Source organism: Drosophila ficusphila, unplaced genomic scaffold (genome assembly GCF_018152265.1).
Source record: "Drosophila ficusphila isolate 14025-0441.05 unplaced genomic scaffold, ASM1815226v1 contig_198, whole genome shotgun sequence".
Lineage (NCBI taxonomy): Eukaryota > Metazoa > Arthropoda > Insecta > Diptera > Drosophilidae > Drosophila > Drosophila ficusphila.
Window position 1 is genome coordinate 11,377,067 of NW_025064092.1, and position 26,966 is coordinate 11,404,032.

General features: G+C 45.0%; 3 protein-coding genes across 4 annotated transcripts in view; 2 read left to right on the plus strand and 1 right to left on the minus strand.

The window, feature by feature from the left end:
- Window positions 1-11,090: 11,090 nt before the first annotated feature.
- Window positions 11,091-13,547, plus strand: LOC108097360 (pickpocket protein 28). The gene is made up of 5 exons (XM_017199602.2): window positions 11,091-11,292; window positions 11,440-11,743; window positions 11,814-11,962; window positions 12,405-13,213; window positions 13,294-13,547. Exons 1-5 carry the CDS (start codon window positions 11,096-11,098, stop codon window positions 13,545-13,547), a joined length of 1,713 nt encoding a protein of 570 aa, XP_017055091.1. The 5' UTR covers window positions 11,091-11,095.
- Window positions 13,470-15,412, minus strand: LOC108097361 (nucleolar complex protein 4 homolog). Of its 2 annotated transcripts, none has more exons than XM_017199605.2 (4): window positions 15,193-15,412; window positions 14,428-15,133; window positions 13,839-14,368; window positions 13,470-13,685 (listed from the first exon to the last, which is right to left on the minus strand). In XM_017199605.2, exons 1-4 carry the CDS (start codon window positions 15,328-15,330, stop codon window positions 13,569-13,571), a joined length of 1,491 nt encoding a protein of 496 aa, XP_017055094.1. In that variant the 5' UTR covers window positions 15,331-15,412; the 3' UTR covers window positions 13,470-13,568. The 2 variants fall into 2 exon arrangements, with proteins under 2 accessions (XP_017055094.1, XP_017055092.1); XM_017199603.2 differs by having other exon boundaries at window positions 14,428-15,136.
- An 887-nt stretch (window positions 15,413-16,299) lies between these two features.
- The window catches only part of LOC108097370 (allatostatin-A receptor), a 66,885-nt gene continuing 56,218 nt past the window's right edge, over window positions 16,300-26,966 (plus strand). The window contains exon 1 of the mRNA XM_017199615.2: window positions 16,300-16,618. The gene's annotated coding sequence lies outside the window, so the exon portion shown is untranslated. The remainder of the gene's footprint in view (window positions 16,619-26,966) is intronic.

The following is a 26,966-nucleotide window of genomic DNA, read 5'->3' on the forward strand; positions in this document are numbered from 1 at the left end:
TGCGTATGAGTGTACACCATCACTCATACGCAATGTGGGCAAGGATCTTTACATTTCGCCAGCTTTATCAGGAGATATTAATTCACATTTCTTGATTTAAGCATCCCATTGTGTTGGGTATTTTGCGAATATTTTTCGGCCACAATTGCAGGTCCATTTTGTTGCCTTTGTGACCTCAAATGAACCGTCTACAATTGCAGCTTCGTTGGGTTCCGATTGTTGTTCACACACACACATCTGCGAGTGTGTTGGTGTGTTGGTGTGCTTGTGCATCTGTGCTTGTAATTTGTATGCAGACACACACTCTCAACTGCACAAACACTTACAAAGGCTGCACGTGACTGCCAGCAACAACAACAACTAAACTGGGCGCACAGAGAAAACATAATTATAAGCACATGTTGCGCCCATTCATACACACACACACACACACACACACTCGCACAGCAAGCACCCCAACACCCACACACACCCACACACACAAAGGCTCCTACACAAAATGCACTTGCTGCTCTTTCCATCCTTTTCTAGCACACATAAATTGCCGCATTGAAGGGTTCACAAAAGTCTTGTTTCAAGACCGAAGATTTTTGTTCAGTTCCACACCGCAAAAAATAAGATATACAATTTCGTATTCTAAGATAAGCCACGTTTTTCCAAAAGCCTGGCTACAAATCTAATCCGATTAATAACCACATTTTTTGAAATGGGATGCACTTTCCAACCGCTTTGTATTAAATCTTTCACTGCTCATTCCGTATCGGTTTTCAGAGTGTAGTTGGTCAGCTTTTCGGACTTTTGAATTTTTGCCTTGTATTTCGTTACATGATTCGAATTTCTAAAAACTTTTTGGACTTGTTTTTGCATGAGCCCTAAACAGAGCTTGTCTAGGTACTTGGCCAACATCAGCTTGGGAGGCTCATCATCGAAGTATCGGGTTCGACTGCGACTTCCTGCTGAATCGGACACTTTTCGAGAGCCTTCCACAACCTCCAACCTCCACAACCTCGCCTTCTTAATGGACACTGCAGTAATTAGCCGAGCACAACTTACAACTCACTCCGAATGGAGTGAATTAATAGTAAGGGACTGGACCCGAGTTGCTCGAAATTTGATAATCGAGGAGACTGACTGATCTTTCGTATCGAAAATGCGTTCTATCTACTTTAGAAACGAAGTAAAATGCATTATTCATTATTTATTGCTTAAATTCTACTCCAAATTACCCTTTTGCATATGTGGAGTTGTTAGGTGTTTTGAGTATTTGAAAAGTCCCTTCTATGTTTTGTGCATCTCCTGGGCATAATATTTTCAAAATGCAAACACCCGACTCAGGTGACAGTTCGGCACATTTTTGCAATGCCAATCGCACTTATCCAGCGTCCCAGCGGAACCCAAAAAACAGATATGATTTATACAGTCCGCGAATTAATTTTGAATGAGAGCGGTCCTGGTGACTAATAAGCCGGGGGAGCGACACAGGCAACGGCAACGGCAAAGGGGTTGTCCTGGTTTTCAGGGCTCCTGGGCTTCTCTGGGCTTTTCTGGGCTTTTCTGGGGGCGGGACATTAGTTGCATTTGAGCGGCAGCGGCGGCAAGTGGAAATTTATTAGTGCTCTTGACAATCGGCAGCCCGGAATGTGCAGAGCGCACATTTTTCATTCGCATTTCAATTCAGATGGTTCTAGTTAATGCCCCTGCCTTGGGGATGCACCGAGGACGAAGGAGCAGCTGGGGGCCTCGCCACCGCCCGATGACAAAATGTGTCCGCGTTGCAAAAAAATGAATTCTATAGCCTCCACTTTTCACTCTGGCAGAGAGAGACTGTAAAATATGACAAACAGCGACTCGCGCCAGTTATTAAATCGAAGCGGCTCAATAGATTATTACATTCAGGCCCCATTCACAATGAGCAATGTGAGAGGAGTGCCAGTGCAGGGAAGAAGGCGGCGTATCCGCCTGGCTGTCGCCATGGGAGCTGCCTCACTGCCGCCTGCTAATGAGTCGGGATGCTCGGCACACAAAAAAGGTTGGAATTTAGTCACCTTGTCTTATTTTTAATTCAGTTCAGGCATCCAAAGTGGGTGGATAATATTCGTGAACAAAAGAATACGTCGAGTTCCTAGAGTCCAGGGAAGCCATCATGCCCCGATGCTCAGCCCACTGATGGGTACACAAATCCATCAGATATTGAGCCATTTTGCGGACTTATTGATATACTTGCACACACAGCGATGAATGGAAGGAGGGCACAGCACACTGGCTGTTGCCAAATAAAAAAAAAAAAACCAACATCTGTATGTGAAGGATGTATTCGAGGACGGGGAAGGCGGGCAAAGGCCCTCGAAAAAGAGGCCATTGTAGAATGCAATTGACGTTTCAATGAGACATCGTCGAGCTCCGTTTTCTACATGTCATTCTATTACCGAAAAAGCCAAGCTGAAATTGACGTTCAGGCCTTGATTAAAGCCGCCTGCCTGGGCTCGAAGCCAGATCCAAACCGAGATCAATCAAAAATCACAAAAGCCAAATTTGTACAGCATTTGGCTATCAAAATGATTTAATTGGTTAGGTTTTGTGTTGGCCTTATTTTTTACGCCGACGATGGCTGATGTCTTTGCACTCGATTGACCACAAATCAATGGACAATTTAGGGGAAAACGGGGCAAAAAATGGGTTTCCAAATGGGACAAAAGATGAGATGGCTGTTTCCACCTGAGCCCGTGTGCATTTGTTATTCATGAGCCATCAACACCAAACAATGTCCAACAGCAACAGCAACGGCAACAGCAACAAGAACAAAAACAGCTACAACAAGAGGGAAAACTCGGGCTTTTCCTGCCCACGTCCAAAGCTTGATTGTCCAATGGGCTACTGACGTTTCCGCTTGCCAAATGCAAACGGAAATGTCACAAAAAAAGGGAAAAACAGAAAAGAAAAGACGGAAAAAATTGAAAATTAAAAGAGAGAGATTGTTGAAAAAATTTTCCTACGTGGGCGGAAAATTGGATGAGGGCTGCAGAGTAGCGGCTGCAACTGCCAACTGCTTTTGTTATGAATGATGATGGAAAATCTGGCAGCAACAGCAGCAGAAAATCAGAGGAAAAGCAGCATTTCCTTGGACCAACCAATTACACTGCGACAGCAGAAATAATTCTAATTTCAGTTATTGGAAGGGGGAAAGGATTGCGCAAGTTGCTCATTAATTATTTCCAATAAAACTAAATTGTTGATAAAACCCAAAAATACTATGCATTTCTTAAAACGTGTCAAAGTGTTTTGTTCACCTTTAGGACAAAATAATTAATTAAACCAAAACCTTCGGATCTCAGGCGAAGTTCGCAGTGTAAAATCCTCGTACTGGACCTCGGCTGCAGTATCGGATCTCCTCGGAGGATAATAATTTGGGTGATTCAATTCAGTTTGTGCAACGAGCAGGCCAGCCAAAAACTTTGTGTGCGGCAAAGAAATCGGATTCCTTCTGCTGGTCACGAGGGAAAAAGAACAAACGAGCTGCCTCCAAAATTTGCCCATGGACCCCTCCGGACCTCCTCCTAACCCTTATTGGGTATTGAAATGCAAATGGTCGCTGGCCTGCCGAAATTAAATTATGTGGAAGTAATGATAACCCTTCTGTCTCTGTCTCTGTCCGAACGGTTTTCCCCCTTTGAAAGCCCCTTTTCCCCTTTCCCTTTCCCTTTTCCCTTTTCCCCGTTCCCGCTTCGCCCAATTTCCCCCACAATGCAGGTCTTCACTTAACTGGCGACGTAACGCCTTTTTTGGCAGCTGTCTTCATTGCGTCCTGCCCATGCTCCCCCCTCGAACCTCCCACTTCACCCATCACCGGACCTCGATTTTCTCTGCGGAAAACTGGGACCCCGGGCGAATGCAGAATGAATTGGGTAGGTGTGTCGCCAGCAGCCGCTAACGGCAATTAATTGTTTGCTAAAGTGTCTTCGCACTTAGTTCAAATGGAGCGAATGGGGGGAAAACTGAATTTTCCCTGCCGGATATTCATTAGGACCAAAGGCTGAGATTGAAAGGTGTGAGTGGTTCGAGAGCTCTGAAAACTGGCCACAAAGTGACACCCAACTTAATCATAACTCAATTATTTATGTTGTTACTGAGCCCTGACTACAAACTGGAGATTAATATTATTTTTAGCCAATAATATAATACATGACATCGATTTATTTCAAATAAAAAACTCCTTGCCACTTTAGAAATTGCTTTGGCTTCTATTGTGACTTTAGAGAAATCCCCACTAAATGCTTACTTAGGTTTCTCGGCAATGCAGAATTTTGGTTCCACGGGACGTATACTTTATCTGGAAACTCAGGAAGCCCCTTTGACCCGAATCCAAGTGGCTCCCACTCCGGCTGCCTGTGTTTGCATTGTGTTATTTTGCTTGTTTGTTTCGATAAGGTCTTTGTGGGATGTTAAGACCGATGTGAGCACACAGACACACTCGTGTATGCAATTATTTGTGCACTTACAAGCGTTTTCTCGGTGCGGTAATGTTTTCCTTGGAATTTGCTGCCCCGGGAGATATCTTCATTTATATTTGTATATAAAAATGTGTGTATATATGTGCAAGTATATACGAGTATTTGCGTGTAGTGGCAGAGAAGAGAGAGAATTTGTCATTTTGCTGAAATTGTGGCAAGTTTTTGGCTGGTTTATTTAAATAGACGCAACTTGCACATCGCACATCCGGTCGGCAGCTGTTTCTGCATCTGTGTGTCAAGTGTAGGCCTTTGTGACTGTGGATATAAGAAATAAACAGAACGAACCGTAGGCGCTTCCACTGCACTGCCCACCCACTCCTCAACCCGTCCACTTAGCCATCCATCCATCCATCCACCCATCCACCCATCCATCCATCCATCTATCTATTCATTTACCCTGCCATTCTAACACGGATGTGTATTTACATAGCAAATATTAACATTGTGTAATTTAGTTGCTCTACAAAATGTGTACGAGGATATAGGCAAGTGTCTTTAAGTGACACAGTGCGAGTCATCAGCGTAAGGACTTTTCATAAAATATGAACTTTGTGCGATTCGAAGAGGGTTTTCGCACATCGCAAAGCAACAGATCTCATAGTGAGTTGTTAGGCAATTATAAGAGACCTTATGAGAACCTTCCGCACTGTAGCTCCCAGCGCAACTTGTCTTGGCCGAGGAGCACAATATGCCCAAGACTTTTCTGGCGGCATTAGCATCTGGGCTAGAATTCCATTGCCACTTCCCTATCCACACCCACACCCACTCCTACTTCCACTTCCATTTCGGTTTCAGACTGGGCAAACTTTCCACAACCCAGCCAAAGTACACACAGCAAAATGGGGGGTGCTTAGAGTATTTATTTAAAGGCAACCCAGGCACTTTCTCCCAGCCTCTCAGGCTCGGGCTGTCATAAGGCACTTGCTGCCTTGCCCGCCTTGCCTGCCATTATAAACTATTATTCCGTCGTCTTGGCTGTTGATATTTTTCCAAATTTAATTGCATTTCTGTCCAGGCTCTGGATTACACTCACTTACACTCACACTCACACTCACACTCACACAGACACAGGCAATACGATATAGTGTGCATAGCCTATATAGGCGGTAGGCGGGTATATATAGGGTCGATCGGGGGGCCTCTGGGTCGCCAGCGACAAGACAACTCAATTTGATGGCAAATCACATCATATGCTTTCCAAACACGTCCCAACCAGCAGCGACAGCAGCACGCAAAAATTTAAGTCACGAAAACAATTTCGTCAATTGTTGTTGTCTCTGCGACTAACAAACTGGCCGACGGACAAACGGACAAACGGACAGACAAACGGACAGACAGACGGACGGACGGGCAGTGTCCTTAAGTGGCCGAGCTCCTTGAGTGGATTACAGCGCAACGAGGCGACATTATTGTGCTTCCCATTCCCGGGATTAGCTAGGCTGTGCCATCCTTGGACACACTGTACAAAATATTGGTTAAACCAAGTTAGCTTTCTAATGCATAACAAGTCTAATAACTGCTTAACCAATACATATGAAGTGTACTTTGCATAAAAGAAACAATCTAGTTCAGTAAATAATAACTGAGCAATTATATTTCGATTGACTGACGAACAAATCAGCCTTTTTGTTCGGTGTCTGATTCTTTTTGGAGCCAATGGTTGCTGCATTTGTTTTGCCGGACCAAAATTTGAAACAATTGAGTCGCGAATTAGCATTAAGTCAATCACTTGTCTAGCAATGAAATATTCAGGCAACGCAGAGCACGTAGGATGCCCAAGATAAAAACAACGAACGATGGCAGATTTATGTTTGTCTGAGGCTGCTCCTCTGTCTCGAAAGTTATTGTCATTACTATCGCCGTTTTCAGTAATGTCGAGGATTGCCGGCGATTGCGCAACTCCAATAATCAGAGGTGAAAGGGAGTTTAAAAACGAGTGCTTAAGTTCAAGAGGCCATTTTACAATATAATCGGGAACTTTAATCTTTTTCACCATTTCTATGGAAACTGATTTCAGCAATCGGGAGACCCTTTATTAATTTACTTGATGAAGGACTGCACATACTTAAATAAAATTTCACATGACCTACATCCGCCGTATTTTGGGAAAACCACCAACTACTAATTACTAAAACGATTAAGGAGCAGAAAAACAAGCCAAGTCGCTGGCTTATAATCGTCATAAGGATAACACAAGTAAAAAGGCTGGAAATCGGGCAAATGGAAATGGAAAACCACAAACTGCTATAATGTCCCATTGGATAAGCCCGACATTCGTACAAAAAGCGGACAGACAGCGAGAAGCTTTAAAACAATTAATTATAAATTTATGGGATGATGTGAAGAGGGAACGAGGGCCGAGAACCAAGGACCAAGGACCAAATGCAGACATTTAAATAACCCGGCAAACAAAAGCCAAGGGCTAAGGACGAGGAGCAAAAAGGAGTGAAAATGGATTTCCATTTAAGGCGGCATGTTGAGCACATTGTTTTTATTAAGTGTCGCATGATATGTGTGATAAATATATATGCTAAGCCCGCATTGCCACTCCATTCACATAAACACTTCAAGTGGCAACATGACGGGCAACTAATCCGTTGCCGTTGCCGTTGCCGTTGCCCAAAAAATATGTTACAAGTGGGCAAGAGTGTCCCGAGGTCGACAGTCCGAGTCCGGATCCGAGTCCGAGTCCGAATCCGGATTCGGACAGCTGGACACTGTGAACCGACATCCCAGGCAAGCCACTTAGTTTTCAAAAATTAATAAATATTTCAACGGATTTAAAAAAAAATTTACCAAAAAAAAAACTCCAACAATAAGCAGAAATCTCAGTACTTTGAGCAAATCTAAGAAACAAATTCACAGATAATCAAGAATAGACACTGGATTGTTCCTATGGCAGCTATATGATATAGGCATCCCATTTCCATGATTTTAAATTCGAAAAATTATTTACCAAAATATGGGATGTCCTAGTTAAATTCGTTACAATCCTCAATCGATTGACATTGAATGGTATACATTTTTTTGAAAACGTGGCTTAGTAGATAAAAAGGGAACATATCTATACTGTTGGTTCCACTGTGCAAAGGGGACATCATAAAAACAGCTGTCGACCCTGTACAAAGATGACGACTGCGACTCCTGATGATGATGATGATGGCTGACCCCTAGAACCCCGCTCCCATTTTCTATATAATGCACGCTAAATACATAGTTTGAAAATAGTTTTGAACCCTTTCATCAGGCAGCCCCAGCTCGCAGGCAGCCGCAAACAAACAAAAAACCCATGGGAACTCGACTCGTGGCTTTGGCACCAGCATCCGAAAAAGGAGTGGGGAAAGTGTGGAAAACTGGCGAGCTTGGGAGCTGGGAAAACGGGGCGGGGGGGGAATAGTGGGAGGAGAGCGGGAGGGCAAGTGACAGTGGCAGCAGAGCATTGGCTGTCATTTTCCTTATTTCTCCTCTGTTTGTTTTATTTCTGCTGTATGACCTTTTTTGTCACATTTAGACCGAGTTACATTTTGTCAGTCCTTAACCAACTCATCAGGGTGGCCAACTGCACTGCTTTGTGCTGATAAATGAGAGGCGAGCGTCTGCCCGCTCCGCCACCGTCCTGTCCTTTCCTTTCCACAGGGTTTTTCCAGCACTTTCCCCGCCTCAGCTTCTCAGCCCCAACCACATCCACATCCACAGTCTGCGCTGCGTCTGAGCGAATGGGTCTGTGTGAATGGCTGGCGAAATGAATGTTGCAACTAAATGAATAAATGGAAATTAGTGCCAAAAAGGCAACGATGCGCACACAATGAACGGACAGTACTCGACAGACGGACAGACAGACAGACAGATTTACGGACACCAGGACCTCGGACAATTGCTAGAAAACAAAGAGAGAAGCATCTGGCCCATGCATTTTTCGTGGCTTATTTCATAGGCCCACTTTCGAGAAGTCGCCTGATCTGTATACATATATCTTGGTTTACTGTACCCAGCAGCAATACAAAAGTGTGAATCCCATGCTCTTCACTGCCAGATACAAAAAGGTTGCGTTAGCTGTTTAAATGCCGAGGCTCTCATTTAAAGCGCCTGCACTCCAGAAAATAGCAGGAATATTATCGCATAATTCAAAAGGGGAGGCGAGTGAAAGCGGAGAAAGGGCAAAAAGGAGCAAGGCATTGAAGCGAACGCATATCTATCATTAATATCGCTGCAGTCAGCTGCTGTTGTGCTCAAAAAAAAGGAGCAGATAAAAACGGGAAGCGAGAGCGAAAATCAAGCCTTGTATTAGATACCCTATTCATCAATATTACGCTATCTACTGATACGTGTATTTTATTTTGATTTTGCAATGTTTAAATATTCGATTTAAATGTATGGCGCATTTCTCTGTAAAGTATTTATTTATTGACTATTGCATACGGAAAGTTTAAGGAAAAATGTATTGAAATACATTTGATTAAGAAACACAAGAAACACATGACCTCTAGAGATCTTTCTCTAACGATGGATCGAATTGGCAATACCCTTGGAAAGTAGGAAAACAAAATGGCGGAGGAGCAGAGAGTGCCACCACACACACATACATGGGCGGCCATGAATGCTAACACACCACACATACACACACACACACACACACACACACTCACCATTGTGTGGCTGTGGGCTGCATTTTCTGCATTTTCCGCAGCAGGCGCAGCGGCGGGAAAGCTGTGGCAGTAACTGACTGCTGAACTACTGCCAACTGCAATTAATCATTTTTCTATCATTTTCAGATTTTTAACTCACACATAGGGCCTGGAAAAATACGTATACGTATGTGTGGGGTAAGTTATGATTTTTCACGATGCTGTTCGACGATTTGGTAAGCCCTCTCTCTTTTTTTGGAAAATGTTTCTTTCGGGAAAGAAGCTTAAAACCACAACCAAAATTAGAAGTCAGCACTGCGAAAGGGTCGAATTAAAAGTGTTGGAAGGCCTGGTTAATTTTTGTCTATACACAAATTTTTAAGCAACTTACAATTTAAAGCAAATGTAATCTCCGTTCGTTACTTTGTCCAATTTAACTTCGTTTTTCATAAGTTCGAGCGTGCAGAGAACACAGTGATGTGTGCCTATGGTGCACACCCGTTAATATGCGCAAACATCTGTCTGCTATTGGCCGTTGTGAATTGTCGGCCTAAGCGATTTCTAATGGCGGAGCGCAACGGGCGCCCCAAACACCGAGCACCTCAATTCGCGGACTGCTCGACATAGAGAGTATCCCCGCATGTTATAAAATACTTAAAAGAAGAACAAACAGCTCAGAACATTCCCCTAAATTAACAGAGGTTGAGTATCAAAAGTATTAACTCTTTTCCCTTTACTATACTGGAGTTTAGGATTGAACTCCGCCACAGTGGATACTCGTACACTTTGCAACGCACTGCCCAATGTCCTGGTTTCGCCCAGTGCCCTTTGCTGATCCTGTGCTGCATATGTGCCCTGGACATACATATGTATACATAGATTAGGTCAATTTGCTGGTAACTTTTGATGATGCTACGGCAAGGGAGTCCGAATCGCAGGCCAAGTCGCAGATGCAGGGAAACTTTCGGCCTGGTCACTCATTGATGCGGAAATATCCGGTGGTTCGGTGGGTGTGGGTGTGGGTGGCTGAGCGGGTGGCTAGAGGGGCACCAGCACCAGCACCAGCAACGAGCCATCGGGCATCAACTGCTAACAAGTCAACAAGACCGGCTCAGTTGAAGCGGGCATTCGCATTCGCATTGCCAGGGGACATTTGGTCAGCTCGGTCAGGTTAAGTGTTTTATGAACTTGTTTCAATGGAGTCGAGTCGAGTCGAGTCGAGTCAAGTTCGAGTCCTCCTGCGGAGTGCGTGTGTGCAGGTGTCATGTGGTGACATGTGGCCAGCAGGAGGAGTGGATCCAAGTCCTCGTCTGTTGCCATTGAAGCTTTTAATTTGATTTTCGTTCAAGTGTCGTTTTCTGTGGTTCCCCACCGTCTGTTCCTGTCTCTGTCTCTGTCTCTCTCTCTCTCTGTCTCAGTCTCAGTCTCTGTCCCCGTCTCTTTCTCCTGACCCTCTGCCCGTCTCCTTCTAACGACCGCCTGCCATCTCTTTTGCCGCTTGTGCGTTTGACCATGTTGATTGTAGCAAACTTGAGCCTTTGCCCCGGCTCGAACTTCTTCTCCCGCTTCGACTGGGTATCCCACTTTTTGGCGAGACTTCACTTGGGTTCCTGTTCCTCTTCTTGTTTCGACTTCGGTCTCCGTTTCTGAATCTCCTAATGAGGCCTTCGTTCGCCCCCGAAAGTCCTCTAATTAAAGGCGTACGAGATTCCAGGTTGGGTTTTAGCTGGGACTGCTACTCTTGCAGAACTCCAAAATATTGCAAATCGATTAAATCTATTTCGAATCAAGTTAAATTTAGAGGGCTAACCGCAACAATTCCGATTGCGCGCAGTCAGGCAAGTGACATACAACAAACACATTATGTAATTGGCAAATTGGAAGTGGCTTTGGTTATGGATAAATAGAAGCACTTGCGTTCCGAGGACTCAGAGTTAAGAGAAGCGCCCACCCGAAGACTCGATGCGAGTGCCACGGAATCGCCAGCAGGCTCTTTTTGGGAGCCAACAAAAACGAGCAAGGAGGCAGCAGAAACGTTTTCACACTACGCTGGCCACTTGGCGGGGAATCTTGTCCAGAAACACGGATGAGTTCTGTCGCAACACCACCATTCATGGATTAAAGTACATAAACAACAGCAAATTGCGAAACACCGATAGGTATAATCTAAAAAATGAATGCCTAAACACCACAAATACCACTAGACCCCCAAAAGTAAAATGTCAGAGTGCCCTCAGCCACTGATTACTATTCAAGAGCGCAAAGAACGAGGTGGCAGGGTTTTACTAATCACTTTCTGTTCAAAGGTTCTTTTTTGGCATTGCCCTGCTAGTGGTACTCTCCTCCGCCATTTACCTAATCCAAGACGCCTTCGACAAGTGGAGCACCACTCCGGTGATAGTGGGCATCGATCCGGAGCTAACCTCCATTGCCAACGAGCCCTTTCCGGCCGTGACCATCTGCAACTTGAACCAGGCTCTGACTGGCCGGGTCGCCCACTTGACCAACGACTCCGGGGAGTTTGCCATGCTGCAGTTGCTCTGTCGCCGCAAGGTGGATGTCGAAAAGGTCAAGGGAAGAAGCTCCGACTGGGAGGAGTTCATACTGAATGTGAGTAGAGATCTGCTCTACTAACTAAATAATAATAATAATATACTGTTTTCTGTACTCTTTTAACCAGGTATCACAGCCCTGCAAGTCGATGGTGATTAACTGCCGTTTTGGCGCCGACGATTTTGAATGCGCACGTTTATTTCACCCAATCCTGACCGACGAGGGTCTGTGTTGTGTATTCAACATGCTGCATCCCCGGTTCATGTACCGGAAAAGGTGGGAAACTAAATTTTCATTTGATTTCAGAACACCTGTCGTTGGACCGGGCCATTGAAAAAGTCTTTGGAAAAGCCTTGGAGAAGGTCTTTGGAAAAGCCTTGGAGAAGGTCTTTGGAAAAGCCTTAGCAAAAGGCTTTGGAAAAGCCTTGTGAAAAGGCTTTGGAGAAGCCTTGGAAAAAGCCTTTGGAAAAAGTTTTTGGAAAAGCCCTGTAAAAAGGCGTGGAAAAGTGTTTGAAAAAGCGTTTGCTACCCAGAGCTTTGTGTTTTAAACTTTGTTTAATATGGGATGTTCTAAGCCGACTTTCAGCGAAAAGTGAAACCCGAAGCTCCCAATTCAAGCATTTCATATGAAAGTTAAGGACATATCTCTTAGAACTTAAAACATTACTGTTACAGACTCGCAATGAACCCTGGGTTTTCCGCACTGTTTCCTTCGCAGCGTCCCCTACTCGCACCGCAATGTCAGTCTGCCCGAGGGCTTTCACTCGGTCAACTGGAACGCGGAGTTGGGCTACCGAAAGAGAGGCTCCCAGCCGGACGGGGACAACCCGCTCTACCCCCGACGCGCCCAGGGAACGGGAGAGTCGCTGGGCCTTTCACTGACCCTGGACGTTGAGGCTGACGCCTACTACTGCTCCTCGTCCAGCAGCATTGGCTTCAAGGTCGCCCTGCATAGTCCGAACGAGTCGCCGAACGTGCGCGAGACCGGAGTCCTCCTGGCACCCGGAATGGAGACGAAACTGAGGATAGACCCCGCCAAAATCCTGACGGAGAAGCATCTGCGCAACGTGGACCGCCAGAGCAGGCGGTGTTTGTTCCGCAACGAGCTGAAGCTCCGCTGGTTCGCCCACTACACCCAGAGGAACTGCGTGGCGGAGTGCCTGTCCGGCTGGCTGATCCGCCACTGCGGCTGCGTCACCTTCTATATGCCCCGCCTGAACTGGAACGACAGCATCTGCCCGCTGCAGAAGAGGGACTGTGTGGAGCTCATTCGATTCAGGACGATTCTGGCAATGGAGTCCTGTCTGGAAGAGTGCCTGCCGTCGTGCTTCGATCTCACCTTCAGCGCGATCGCCTATTCCACGCGGATCTCGCACGACGGCTTTAGGCAGACGCCCTCGAATGGCGGATGGAACTTCTCCGATTCCTACGTAGAGCGCAGCGTGGCGGTGGTCAACATGTACTTCAAAGACCCCACGTTTAGGGCCAGCAAGCAGACCGAGTTCATAGGATTCTCCGATTTTTTGTGTGAGTGCAAAATGAACTCACCTAATGCTCCCAAAAATCTTCAACAACATTCTTCAATCATTCATTCATATTCTTCGCAGCTTGCGTGGGCGGGCTGATGGGCTTGTTCCTGGGCTTCAGCTTTCTCTCCATTGCCGAGTGCGTGTACTTTGCCTTGATTCGTCCCTGTCGCACTTGCTCCGAAATCAGACAACTTAACCAGCAAAAGGAGCAGCACATCAACCCGAGGAGGTTCCTCCGACCAGCCAACATCAGATACATTTCTCCGGCCAACTGGTTTGCAGCTGAGTTAGCCCATCAGCTACCCCACAGGCAGCACTTTAATCCTGCTTAAACTTAGCATAATAACACTATTCTATATGAGCTCCCAGTACTTAGTTAGGAGCGCGTTTTGTGGCAGGCCCAAATTGGCGGGTCGCTCGTAGTTCAGGGCAAACTGCTTTGCCTTGGACTGCAGTTCGTCGTCAAAGACCTGAAAGATGCAAGTAAGTTTAATGTTAGTGCAATTTGCATTTTCAACGAAACGACCTAAACCTCGGGCTGAAATCTGATAAGGATTTTAAAATCAGATCACCCTTTTTTGCCTTACAAGCAGTGTTATAGAATAAAATTTGTCGTCGCTTACATTGAACTCTTTTCTGTCCAAAAGCGGCCCCAAATCGAACTCCATTACTGGCAGCGATGAGTTAATGAACCGGGCAGCATTGGCCACCTCCGGAACAACGTGTTTCTGCAGCAGCGTTATCTCCCAGAGCGAGCTATTGATGGCCTCCGATTTCACGGGATCGCTTTCCATTTCGTTGTAGGGATCACTGATTTCATCAACCGCATGACTGGCGCGAATCAACTTTTGGAGGCCCGTGTGCCTCAGCAGTAAGTTGCAAACGAATCGCATCATGATCACAGCGTCTTCAGTGGGCGACTGAAGAGCCAAACGTGCTAGGCGCTTGACAAAGGCCGCCACCAGATTCTCTGGCAAGTGCGTAGAGGTCAGGAAAATGTCGGCCAGGTAAAAGAGACGGGCCTTGTACTTGTTGAAGAACATCCGCGGGTAGAACATGTTGTATAGCTTTTCGTACACGTCCGGATAGGTTATGTTCTGCTTCTGCATCAGCGTGAAGATGCCCTGGAGGGCAAGCAGAGCAATCGGACCATCTGAAATAAACTAGTTTTAGTTTTTTCAACTTCATAGTTTTCCAAAGGCAAATACGAACCAAACTGGTGCAGTGAGTCCATGAGAAAATCGGTCAACTGAATGGGATCCTCCAGGTGGTTTATCACTCGTTCCAGGAGGACCACCAGTATTTGCCGGTGCAGTTTTTCGTCCACTTCACCGCCTTTGGCCATTATAACCAGCCAGAGTTCGTTCAGTCTCCTTTGGTTTTGCTCGAGATTAAATTTCTGGTTTCTCGCGCTTTCCACGTGATAGTCCGCAGCGTTAAGCACCGATTTTCCCAGATCCAGAAGGTTTACAATGGACAAAAAGTTCATTGCTTTCACTGGGATGTCCTTGAAGTCCTCCTTGGGCACCAGATCTAGTAAGTGCTTCAGGGTAATCTCCAACACGTCTAGATTCTTGCAGAACTTCCCATAGTTGGCCAAGGCATTTACAGGTGTTTCTTCCGATTCCAAGATAGTTTCTAGAATTTGCCGAATTCTGTAGGCGGGCCAACCTTTCTTGGGTGCTATTGGATGTTTGGCCTCCACTTTGATGAGCTGCATGCACACTTTTAGAGCTACTGAACCCTCTGACTCCACCAGAATATTCTCTTTCAAAAGAGCCCAAGTTTCCTCGTATAGTTCCTGAATTTTGAGAGCCTGTTTTTCACTGCCGTCAAGTGCTTTTCGCTTCAGCAGGTTCTTGAATACCACCTCCAGGATATTCATAATGTCTCCAACGGGCACGTTATCGGGAGTGTGCTTCTGTAGGAAGTAAAACTTGAGATTTTCGTGTACTATTGAAAAGGACAATGGATTACCAGTAGTTGAACGAATCCCTTTAGTGTTTTGACGTCCACATTTTTGGCATTCAGCAGAGAGTTCGCCTTGGATTGCAGGTGTTTTTTGTGCAAGGGCTCCTCGTTGTCCTCGTCTTTTTTTGAACCAAGGCGCTTCATTTTTAATCGCTTAAAAACGAAAAACAATTTAACTTTAGTGCACAACAAAAACTAAATCACAACACGCGGCGTGCTTACAGAGCGTTGCCAGATGGGAAGAACAACGTTCTTGAGGCAAGTATCGCATTTGGGTAAGTGTCAATCGATATATCGACAGACTGTTCATATTTATCGATATGTCGCAAGTACTTTTAGTTCAAAAGGTTTTGTCTCTAACGCGGCAACCTCAACAAATTTCGATGTTCGTTGTTTATGAATTGCGAATAGGAGCTGAATAATTTATGAAAGCAATACTTTTGGTGAATAAAGCAAAAAGTATCAGAAAATACATATTCGAGTTAATTTCAAATCTCAGTTGCCCATTTTAATTTTCATTCATAAGAAAAGTCACTCAAATTGAGTTTTTACTCAAGCATCCGGCTTACTTCGTGTTCGGTGTCCTGTTTCCTGCTCAATTTAGCTTCGGCATCGCTCGCGTTGTTTACAGTTATTTTTTAGTCTCAATCTGCATGCGCGCCTGTTGCTTTAAATAGATTTGAATTTGAATCCAATCATGCATATATAGAAAATCTTTTTTTTTTACCGAAATAAAACATTATGACTTTTCTTATCTCTTGTAAAATTCTGATTGATAATGTTATACTACATTATAAATAATAAAATTGATAAGTCCCGAGGGAAGCATTACATATTTTACTCTAAACGTTTCTTAAAGGATATTTATTTCTAGTTTATTCGAATTGAAAAAATAAAAATAAATTTTGAATAAAAAAGTGTTATACGGCAGCAATTAACCGAATGTTTCTGTTTTCTGTTTTGAGTGCTTTCCGCTCGAAGCGCTCAACTCGAGTAAAATCCTTCGGGTCCCTCGGTTCGTCCTTCGTCCTTCGTCCGTCGTTCTGTGTTTTGGTTTTTCGCCCTCTTGCGATTGTTACGCTTTGGATGGCGCTTAGTTCGGTTGCGAAAGTCCGGACCGACGGTTGTGTGGCGGACCAAAAAGACCCAACGGAGCCGGGATGAGGAAGTCCAAATAAATCTCAATTCGAATTTGATGTTTTTCAAAGTGTCTCAGCAGTTAACAATTTTTCTTCATTTTTGTAATGTGTCTAATGAATTAAAACTCAATTAACAGCTTGATAACGAAAGCAAAACAATTTAAACCAGATTTAAAGTGGGAGTAAGCCGGCTTAAAAGTATTTTCTAAAACGGAAAGTTTTCAAGTGCCAACCGGACTTTACTTTGTTGTCCTAGTTTCCTGCGGTCCAGCGATTAAAAGAAACAACATCAGGTGAGTTTCAGGCTTCGGGAGCGGAAATTGAGTGGGAACAGCGTTAATTGAATTAAATCCATTCTCGAAAAGGTGGCTAATTCCTCAGAAGAAACGTATAATTAGGCTAGGGATTTTTACGTTTTTTCATTTTCCCTCCAATTAAACTCCCACATCCGGAAAAGTTTAATTTACTGGCCAAGCGATGGATTGATAAGGCTTTGGCCCAGAATGACAGGTGGGATTCGTAGTTATTTTAAGGGGAAATAATCATTAAAATTCCTAATGAGGAGAAAAAGAAAACTATTTAAATATTGAAAAAAAAAAATAAAAATTGGCTTTGAACAAGTTTGTTATTGCAACTTTTAAACAGCAACAAACATTTTATAATTAAAAAATTTCTTTTTGATTTTTTTGAATCTGAATGTTGAGAGTGCTACTGCTTAACACCGCAAATGCAATTTTATTAGCTTGACGCCATAGAATCCGTTTTAATGGCTCTCTCAACTAAGTTAATCCATTTGCTTTCGTGACAACATTGCACTCGCCACTTAATCCGCAAATTAAAAATACCTATGTCGAGGGTGCGGCTTGTGCATCCGCTTATTCCGAACCCAAATCAAAGCCAAAAGTCAGCTGCTATCTCCAACACGCGATGCGCCGCATGCCACATGCGACATGCGTTTAACTTTAATTTCGGCTGGCCGCCCAATTTACACATTTAATGTGTGTAATTTGCAGCTAATTTTAATTGGCCTAATTAGGTGCGACATGAACAGCAGGTGAAGGGGTTCTTGTGGGATGCAATGAGGGGGAAATCGCCGTCAAGTGTTTGGCAAAGGACCTGCCTCAAAGCAAAAGCAGTGGCGTCAATTCACGCGAAATCAACTGAAATAATTGCGTCCTTCAATTGTCAAATAGCGATGGCTCTCTACTGAAAAAGCATTTTCCCTAATTGCAATGCCTGAAGTGGCTGGAGACACTCTAAAAATGCTATGATAAAGCATCCTGAACATATTTAAAAACAAAACGAATCGTTCTAAATAATACTCCCTTTTGAATCTGATCATTGAATGGTGTTCAGGCTATTAAGTGCAAGTAGGTATTAATTGATTGGTTCATTCTGCCCAAAACTCTTTGGCAGCAGGGAAAGGCAGAAAAAATCTATGAAGCCTACGGGTCGAACCCCTTTTAAAGCGAGGAAAAGAGTGACGCAGAAGTTTTCCATAATGTTTTAACAAGAACTTAACGCTGCAGGCAAGGACAGCGCACACAAGTCCTGAAGTCCTGCAGAATTCCCCCCGCCTCCCCGTCTCCCCATCTCTTCAGCAGCCCGGCAACATTGTCCAAGACCAAGATGCGGCATTAAAAATGAAAAAGCAACTCAAAATTCTCTGTCTCGCAAATGGGAACGCAGCAGTAAAAATACCAAAACGCATAGTCACAAGGGGGAAATGGAAATGGAAATGGCTGGGATACGAGTATATGTAACTAAAACCTTTGGCCCTTTCCCTTTCCCTTCCCCTTTCCCTTCTGCCCTCTGCCATAAATTCCCCTATTTTTTTGGGTCCAGCCTCGGCTCATCTGGGGCATGCAAAATGAACAATAAAGTGCAGTCAGTCAAGATGTTCCGGAGGCCCTTTTCCCATTTCACCTCCTCTGAACCGCCCCTGAACTGATTAGCACTTAACCCGAAGACTTTGACCACACTCCCCCTTTTTGCCATACTTATCTCTAAAAGCAAAAGCAGGGCTTCAGCTCAAGAAGTCGGACTTCGTTTGGGGAGCGATTTCCAGAAAGCGGGGGCCACATCTGAACCTCCGTTTCAGGTCTTCCGCAGAGCAATTCCAATTAAATCCGAAGGCTTTGAAGTGATCAGATCGGCAGTAACCACTTGCTGGCTTCCCGGACTAATCAGTCGAGCCATCAACATTTAGCTGGTCTCATTCGCCCTTAAAAGTCAACTAAATGAAATGCAGCAATTGCGGCAGTAATAATAATGCTTGCCATAAAGCTTAGGAATTACACCTCAGCCAAATGCAAATGTTATTGTGTTGTCTCGCCCCCCCCCGGTTTCTTCTTTATATTTTTATTTTGCATTTGCCACCCGGCTTATCCTGCTGCCCCGCCCACTTTTCCACACACTTTCCCGCCCATCTAACCACTCATAAGCTTACTTTACACACACAGGGCCAAAACAAGATAAACACGTTTACAAATTTTGCTGAAGCTTTCCGCACAGGAAAATCGGCGGCAGGGGGAGGGGGAGGGCAGGAGCACAGTTGGAAAAGGCGAGCGAGGAAAACACGCGAGTAGCAGGAAAATATGTACAGCCCTGGCTGTCAGTGGGTTTCGCCAGCCTCCGCTCTTTTTTCTGCCGCTGGTGTGTAAATTTAATTGATTGACATCACTTAAGCGTAAGGACAACAGCCGAAAAAAGGAAAACAAGGCGAAAAACAAGGACGAGAGCGTGTAAACAAATGATTTGTGAATTGCCTGCCAAGCAAAATGATAATCGAAAAGAAGAAGGCACATCTTAATTTGTTTTCAATGCAAATATTTGTCGAAACGAAACCATCTTGTTGACGTAGTTCCGGCGACTGGATTCGACCCGGATTAGGTGCCTCTTCAAAAGTTAAGAGTGTGGGAGCACTGTCTAAAAATAAGCATTCCATTTCAAAGCGAATTATTGACCGATCAAATAAGGTTTACCTCCGACAGAAGGAGACTGCATCAGAATTAAATCGCTATCTTAAAGTCGATTCAATTAACTTGACGACAATGAACACCCCGTTGGGTTACCTCAGCCCTCAACGAATTCCTGCGAAATAGTTTGCCTCTTGGCCGTCCCTCAAGGAAAGTGATACTCCTTGGCGATAGTTGAAGAGCTCCTCGGGCCTTCCTCCTCGGGAGGAAATGTGGAATTGAGCAGGAGGGGGACCTCGGAGAAAGCCTTCCTCGCAATTATTTAATTAAGTCAAATGCGCGTTGTCTCCGGCACATCGGGCGTCATCTCGGCTGCTCGTCGGGCTTATCAAGATAAAAGGGCACGGCGTCTGGCGTTTCCACGAAGTAAATGGATTCGGGGGCCGGAGTCACTTTGAAGTGCTCATCCACTCCACACATCTCCGTTTTGGGAGGTTCTGGTTTCTAGTGTTCTGCTCTGGAGCTCCGGAGCTCTGTAGCCCTCGGCGATTGCTGCTGCATGCTAATCGAGTGAGATCTCCAAGTGCCTCCGCCCTCGTAAATAATTGATTAATAAATTACGAACAGTTTCGCGTCTTTAATCGTCTCACACATGCTGTAATTAAGGCCCACACTTCGGTTAAGGGCCAATGGAAAGTCGGCTCCAAATGCACAGCCAGATTTGAGGACCTTTGATGTGCTTGCAAATACCACAAACTGTCTAGTGATTCCCCTGGGAGTGCTTTAAACGTGTAATTCCTTTCATTACATTACATTACGAACACAATCGCTGGCACTGCTGCACTCGACTTTAACCTGTTTTGAAATCAACACATTTCAATTAGCTGCCATTCACGTTATTTTCAACCCAATCCGACTGCCACTTGGCTGGCATTTTCCACTTACCACTTGCCAGTCATCCGACCGTGGCCATGAATTTCCCGCCACTGGGGACCCGAAAATGTAGTTGCCTCTCGGCCGTCTGTTTGTCCAATGCGAAATTGCGAACATTCATTTCCGGAGCTCTGAGAACTTTCTGCGGCCAGTGTCCGTCGGAGATTCCGGATTGGCGAACAGGGGAACTGGGAAGCTGGGAAGCTGGGAAACCGGAGACGAAAGCCCGGACAATCCGAAAACACGGCGACAAATTTCGGCAAGTGGCAAGTGGCAAGGAATCGAGCAATTCCGAGGGCCAAAAGGGAAGTCCATGATGCGTAGTTAGCCACTTTATGAACTTTGCCTCTCTTTTCGACCAGTTCATTTCAGCTAAAGGTTTGGTGCCTCACATTCCTGAACAGCAGACATTTTTGGGGAGAGATTCTTGTGACTGCAAAACAGACTTACTACCATTTCTGCATTGCATTTGCTTTTTAGTGTGTAATTGGCTTTGCAGCAGCAGCTCTTTTAGGGGATATTTACATTAATGTTTTTATATGTTTTTCACAGAAGTGTTACATATTATATTTGATCAAGCTAAGAACAGTAAGCTCTCGCTTTATCCAAGTCAAACTCGCCAACCCTTTTAATAAACATCGTTTCAGCAACAAAGGAGTCTGTTTCTTGTAGTTGTAAGCCTATTGAGCTTCCGTTTAATTTCGTTTTCCCACTCTTTTACTTGGGAAGTGTAACCTAATCCTGGCTTAAGGAGGGAATTTATTGTGAAAAACAACAGCACGCTTTTCCTTTTTCACACACATTTTCACTGAAAACAAATTAAAATTTGGGCAGCTTACTTCCGAGTTTTCTCTGTTTGGCAGCACATTCCTATTTTGCATTGCTTACATTTTTATTTTTATACATAGTTATTTCAAGCTAATCCCTATGAACGACAACATATTCTCTCGTGCTAATTTCTAACAGCCCAACTAGCCCGCTAGGCTACTCGTAATAAGTTGTTTTGATGCGGCAAACTTGCTTTTCATTTTGGATCGCACATGATTAAGCTCAACTCCAGTTGAACATCTGCATGCGCCCTGCTCGCTTATTAAAATTTATGATCAATGTACCTCGACCTCCGCCCGCCCCTCGTTGCGGCTAAAAAGTTTACAACTTTAGCCGAAAATTATAATTTTACTCACCACCCAGGTAATAAAACTTTTACGCCAGTAAGTATGCAATGTGCATGTTACAGTAGTCACTGCCGAATACGTCCTCTACTGCGGGTGTTGGTGGTAGTGTGTGGGTGTGTTGGTGTGCGTGAGACGAGTCAAATGTCACAAAGGATTGCTGGTTGCTTGAGCGACAACGAGGAGAGCTGGCAAAAGGGTGAAGGGGCTGTGTTGAACAAAAGAAATGTGGAAATATGCCAGCGGGTTAAGCAGCAGCCGCCTCCTATCCTTCGGTTAGTGGGCGTGGTCCTGGCATTAAATTATGAAGTCAACAATGCATGTGTCTGTGTGTGCGTGGGCGGCTGGTTGTGGGGGCGGGGCTGGCACAACGTAATTGTGGGTGTGTCTAACAACCAAGAACTTGGCTATTTCGGTTACATTTTTACGTTCCGCAAGGGGAAAGCTCCGGGAAACTGTAAAATTCGTTGGGACAGGAAATATTTATATTCCAACTTGATTCGAGTTGAAAATGTTTTCGCTCTTACAGCACAATATTTGGATGTTGAGAGATGCCAAAATGGAAATTAGTCCGCAAATCCTTAGTTTTTAATAAATTTTGAAGTTTTTTATCTGCCTCTCGAACAAACAACGGGAATTAAAAACTTTGCTGCAGCCGACACTTTTTTGATAAGCCCAAACTGAGTTTTATTTAGCCAACACGCCCCGAAAAGTTTAGTGGCACGCCAACACCGCCCATCGAACATAACTCCTGCTTAAATACTAAGTAGTTCCGCCCATAGGGAAGATTAATTTGATTTTGTTAATGAAATCATTAGTGGGCCAAAGGTAGCGGCTGGAAGCGAAACGGAAGGGAAAAGTCCCCGAAAAAGCCGGCCACGCTTGAGGTTAATGTGGCATGTGAAAGCCCGTAACTTTCCCCCATAATTTCCCACCCCCCGCCGATTTTCCGGCCCCCAAGGCGGACCGCTTCCATTCACTTGAAGGGTTTTGCGTGGCCGTTTTTTCCAGGCTTTGTCATGCCAGGCGGCCATTTCATTCATTTCGGGGCTCCGACCTTCCGGAACGCATGTGTTGACCACTGAGGACGCAATGGTAAACACATGCACAGCGAAAAATATTGCTGAATCAATTGAATCAATTGGGAATCAAACCTTGACCACTACTGCAGTGCCAATCGAAGTGGATTTCCGTATCAGGAAAATATTCAGTTCACCACGAATTGTTGTACCACATGCATTCTTTCTGCTTCCATTTGGTTTTTCTCAGTGTACAATGGGTCTGGCAAGGACAGCGGATGTGGTTATTCACACAAATTAAATATTTGCTTACGCTGTTGTAAGCGTCATCGCAGGACATCAGTGACGAGGACTTTTGCTTTCTTTAACTGCCACTCCACCCACCGCCCACCTCCCCCACCGCCCCCCCACCGCCTTTTGCACTCCCCCTTTCTTGTCGGCCAAATTAATTGAAGCAAATTTCAAGTTTTACCTTTGGCTTCCTACGCTTCGAGCGAGTGGAAACAGATACCGGCAGCTGACAACGTGGCTGCCCCTCGGAGCTCCCCCTCCGTTCTCGGGCTGCCTGTCCGAATCCTTTGATGGACCCGCTGAAAAGGATACTCCTTTGGGAGCTTCCCAGCCCGACAAATATTCAAAGTGGCAGCCAATGAATGGAACTCAATACTCAAAGCTGATTTAAATTTATCGAGGAACTGCTAGTCGCATAGTGTAGTATAAATGAATGGAGATGGAAAACACAGATAGAAATGTGCACATCTTTTCTCACTTCCTTGGCACAATACGAGTGTGCTGCAATGGTCATTTAATGTGACCACTAATTCGTCCTTGCTTTCAAGTGAAATGCTCCTCGAACTGCCAAGGTCCTCTCCAGTTTAACAACTAACCAACTTGTCCATCAAACAAATGAACTCAATTGAGGTGAATTCTATCACTTGTTATCCCGTCGCACACTCCAATTCATTCAATTTCCTTTCACTCGGCGCTCTTTTATTTCTTTCGGATTTGCCGGGGTCGATTAAACTTTGATCTAAGCGCTTTCGAACTTTTCTGCTCCTGCTGTTTTTTGTGCGGCCCATTTTACTTTGAATCGATTCAGCCGCCAGGCCCGGCGGCCGAGCATTTAAATGGATTTTTCCCTGGCTCGCTTTGCTTCTCTGCCGCTGTCATCGAGTGGACACAATCCCTCAAGGAGCCGTCAGGACTCCCTTCTCCAGCAGACTCCTTTGTTGCCAAAGGCTTATGGAGAGCGTGCAAATAGATTGCCGAGCCACCGCGTTACCGAGTTACCTATGAGCAAACAGGTCTTCTATGCGAATATCTCCCATCTAGCGCACACATATCACTCCCCGCCGATTTGCCACCCAAGCGAAACAAATCAAATGTGGCAAGGACTGCGATATTGAGACGCGTTGAGGCGCCAAACGCGCTGGCTAAATGTCAGCCCCCTCCGAAAATAACTAGATGGAGATACCGACGAGCGGTAACGTTAAACGGGGCGTTGGCAGCCTTATCTGCCGAAAAGAACCCCTCCCCCTCCCCCTCCCCCCTCCCCAGCAACCCCATCAAGGCTGATTGCTCGATACTTGATACTGGGCGCACACTGCGAGAAAAAGTGCGGCTCGAGGTGAAGCTAACCGAATAGGCTTGCCTTGCCAAAAGAATTTCCTTCGGGTTGCCAGCACTTCGGCAGCATTTTCTCCCAGTGCAGAACTTCCGCCCGTGCAATAACCGATGCTAATGTATTGTACGTGTCAATGTGGCCCCGACTTTTGACTGATATCTGTCTTTAACAAAAAAAAAAAAGAATCGGTGAGAAGAAATAAGCCAGCCACTGCCGCCGTCGACTTGTGACAAATAGCATTGGTCCTTCGCCGGAGTGCCAGAGTGCCAGAGTGCCGGAGTCCTTGCACAATGGGAACAGGAGCTGCAGAGGCCAACAAGTTGTCAAGGCGCCTCTCGAAGGTCCTCCAGGATTCAGTGCTATCGATTAATCACGGCCTATCGATCGCCAGCTGCCGGCGCCGAACTGATACCATTTAATTGAAAGACAAATGGGCGGCGCCTCGATTGAATTTTCCAGTGCCATAAATCTCCGGACTCCGCTTGGTCAACAGGCCAGCGTTTTGAATGCAGTTCGTTTAAGAACGATCAAAGACCTGGAAACTTCTAACACTTAAAGGGGCCAGAAACACGACCACCATAATTAGGAAGGCTTAGAATCGTATCACAAACACTTGGAGGTATGCCACTTTGAAATCTGGTTAAACTTTTCAAAGTTATGGGCGTTGGAGGCGAAGCTTGAGTCTCCATTCTGCCAATGATGAAATCTTTGCTTTGATAACCAAACAGCTTTCTAAAAAATATTTATTAGCTCTTGCTAAGATTTTGAAATTATAGAGAGCTACTGCTCCCCATTCCACGGTGCTAACCTAAACTTGATTATAGGCAAGAGGCAGTGTGCTCCTTGGGCTCCTTCCTCCGCCCGGGAAGCTTCGTCTCCCCTTTCCGCACCACTGCCCCCTGTTCGTATACTTTTCTGAGGCAACATTCTGAGCCCAAGTAAGAGATAAGCAAGTACATAGACGTGTGTACGTACATAACGAGGATAGGGAGAGATATATGTGGGCAGGGGTCGTGATATATGGATATAGACACCTACGCGGGCAGGCGAACATTTATGGCCTTCCCTATTTCGCATTATCCTTGTGTTCACATTCAAATTGAATCAGGACTCCGTTTCTCTGTGTGTGGGTTGTGCGATTCAGCCGACCCGTAAGCCCTAATGAACCCGTTCCGGATTTAAGTGTCGCTTTCTTTATCCTCCCTTCCGACTATATGTTTGATGCAATTTTCATAAAGTTGTCAAAACTAAGCAGCGCCTTTCATTTGTGTTTATTTTTTATGCCGGTTTCATACACTCGTTCACCGCCTTTTCGGCACTGCCAAGTTTTTGGCACATAAAAAGCAAAAGTTTAAACAGTTTACAGCTTACAGCTGGCCTTTGGGGCAATTCGAGAAAAGCAGTTTGGGGCGTTCGAGGCCGGAATCGGGGTAAAAGTTGGCTGGGAAAAGGGGCCACAGAAAAAGGGAGAGCGCAAATTTATGTGGCGATGGCGAACGCCCAGAAGGCGGCAACAGTTGGGTGGCCGAGGCCGAGGCCGAGCCACATCAAGCATACGCACTGTTGTGCGCCCCACTAACCAATCCCCGCCGATGCCAAAAAATTAAACGAAGCAATAAATTACGGGGCTGTCAATGTGTGTGTGCATGTGTGGCTGTGCTTAAATATCCCTTTATAAATGCAGATTTTCGGAATCTGTTGCCCGCAATGTTATGGGTAACCCGATACCCTGCCGCGTGACCCCTGACCCCTGACCCCGGACCCCTGACCCCTCGGGTTAACTTCGGGCGGATTAGGTTCGATGAGCGAATTGATTCGCCGTAAAGAGTTGTGGGCGAAAACGTTCACATGAATCATTGGGGCAGGTTTTCAGGCTCCGACCCAAACGGATTGTTATTGAATCCAAAAGCCAAGGGGGAACACTTGAAATATTATTCAGATCCCCTATAAATGGAACTCATTTTCTGAGCTGCACAGTTTGGATAGTTTTGATAGATGGGTAACGATGCCTACAATTCGTGTGGTGGCTCAGGTGGCTCAAGAGATTTGGGTTGATCGAATATTTGGTTTATATAATTAATTGGGAGCTGCTTTTCCCCACTTTTTTGGGCACACGCTCTAATTTGTCCGTATGGTAATGTCTTTATTTCGCCGCCGATTCCCCCGTTCAAAACATTATTCGGTCCTGTTTAATGCGCATATTTATTCCACTCCCTGCTCTGTTGCTTTTCGCATTCTCATTTTTATTTTGCCATGTATTAAGTTAATTAATGCGGGGCATAAGCTGTCGCTTCTGCCATTCAGCTCGTCGTCCTCGTTGTCCTTCGTCAAGTCAATCACATGATAACAGCACCAACAAACATTTCTGATGTCTTTCCAACTTTATTTCGGAGCCTTTTTTGTTTTAATTAATTTTGCGAGGGATTTGTGGGCGGCTTACGAACTTAAAATATTTTACTTTGTTTTCCCTTTTCGACGGCACCCCCCAAAAAAAAAAAAAAAAAAAAAAAAAACAAAATTAGTACAGCAGAAAGTTTGGAAATGTAAAAATAGAAAAGAAAACCAAACTCTGATCTCAGGTGCGGCAAATGATTGAAAGGGCGAATTCATTGTAATATCAATCATACGTCATATTGAGATATTGCGGACAATCAACAAACGTCAAAATAAATTAGATTAAAGTGTTTTTAAAGCATTTGTATCAGCTATATAGCTTTTATATTTTGTTAGAGGTGCTGTGTATCAGAAATGTGAATCTCCGAGAAAGAAGCAAGTCTTACTGGCAATGGAAGATTATTCTTGGCTTTTCTGCTTTGCATTTCCATTTCCCTTCATCCCTTCCCTTTCGTCGCCTTTCACTTTATCCCTGCTCGCACTTTCCCCCTCCCTGGAACCCAGTTCCTTGGCTCGCACCCACACTGTGACAGCAAATGTATTCCACATATTAAAATGCTGCCACTCAATAAAGCCAGGAA

What these genes read in the sequence shown, in the direction of transcription:
- LOC108097360 (XM_017199602.2), top strand. Translation starts at nt 11,096, where the DNA reads ATGCGAGTGCCACGGAATCGCCAGCAGGCTCTTTTTGGGAGCCAACAA. An exon ending in CGGTTCATGTACCGGAAAAG is followed by an intron (nt 11,963 to 12,404) that starts GTGGGAAACTAA and finishes TTTCCTTCGCAG; the next exon opens with CGTCCCCTACTCGCACCGCA. An exon ending in AGGATTCTCCGATTTTTTGT is followed by an intron (nt 13,214 to 13,293) that starts GTGAGTGCAAAA and finishes TATTCTTCGCAG; the next exon opens with CTTGCGTGGGCGGGCTGATG.
- LOC108097361 (XM_017199603.2), bottom strand. Translation starts at nt 15,330, where the DNA reads ATGAAGCGCCTTGGTTCAAAAAAAGACGAGGACAACGAGGAGCCCTTG. An exon ending in GGACTCACTGCACCAGTTTG is followed by an intron (nt 14,369 to 14,427) that starts GTTCGTATTTGC and finishes AGTTTATTTCAG; the next exon opens with ATGGTCCGATTGCTCTGCTT. An exon ending in TGGACAGAAAAGAGTTCAAT is followed by an intron (nt 13,686 to 13,838) that starts GTAAGCGACGAC and finishes TGCATCTTTCAG; the next exon opens with GTCTTTGACGACGAACTGCA.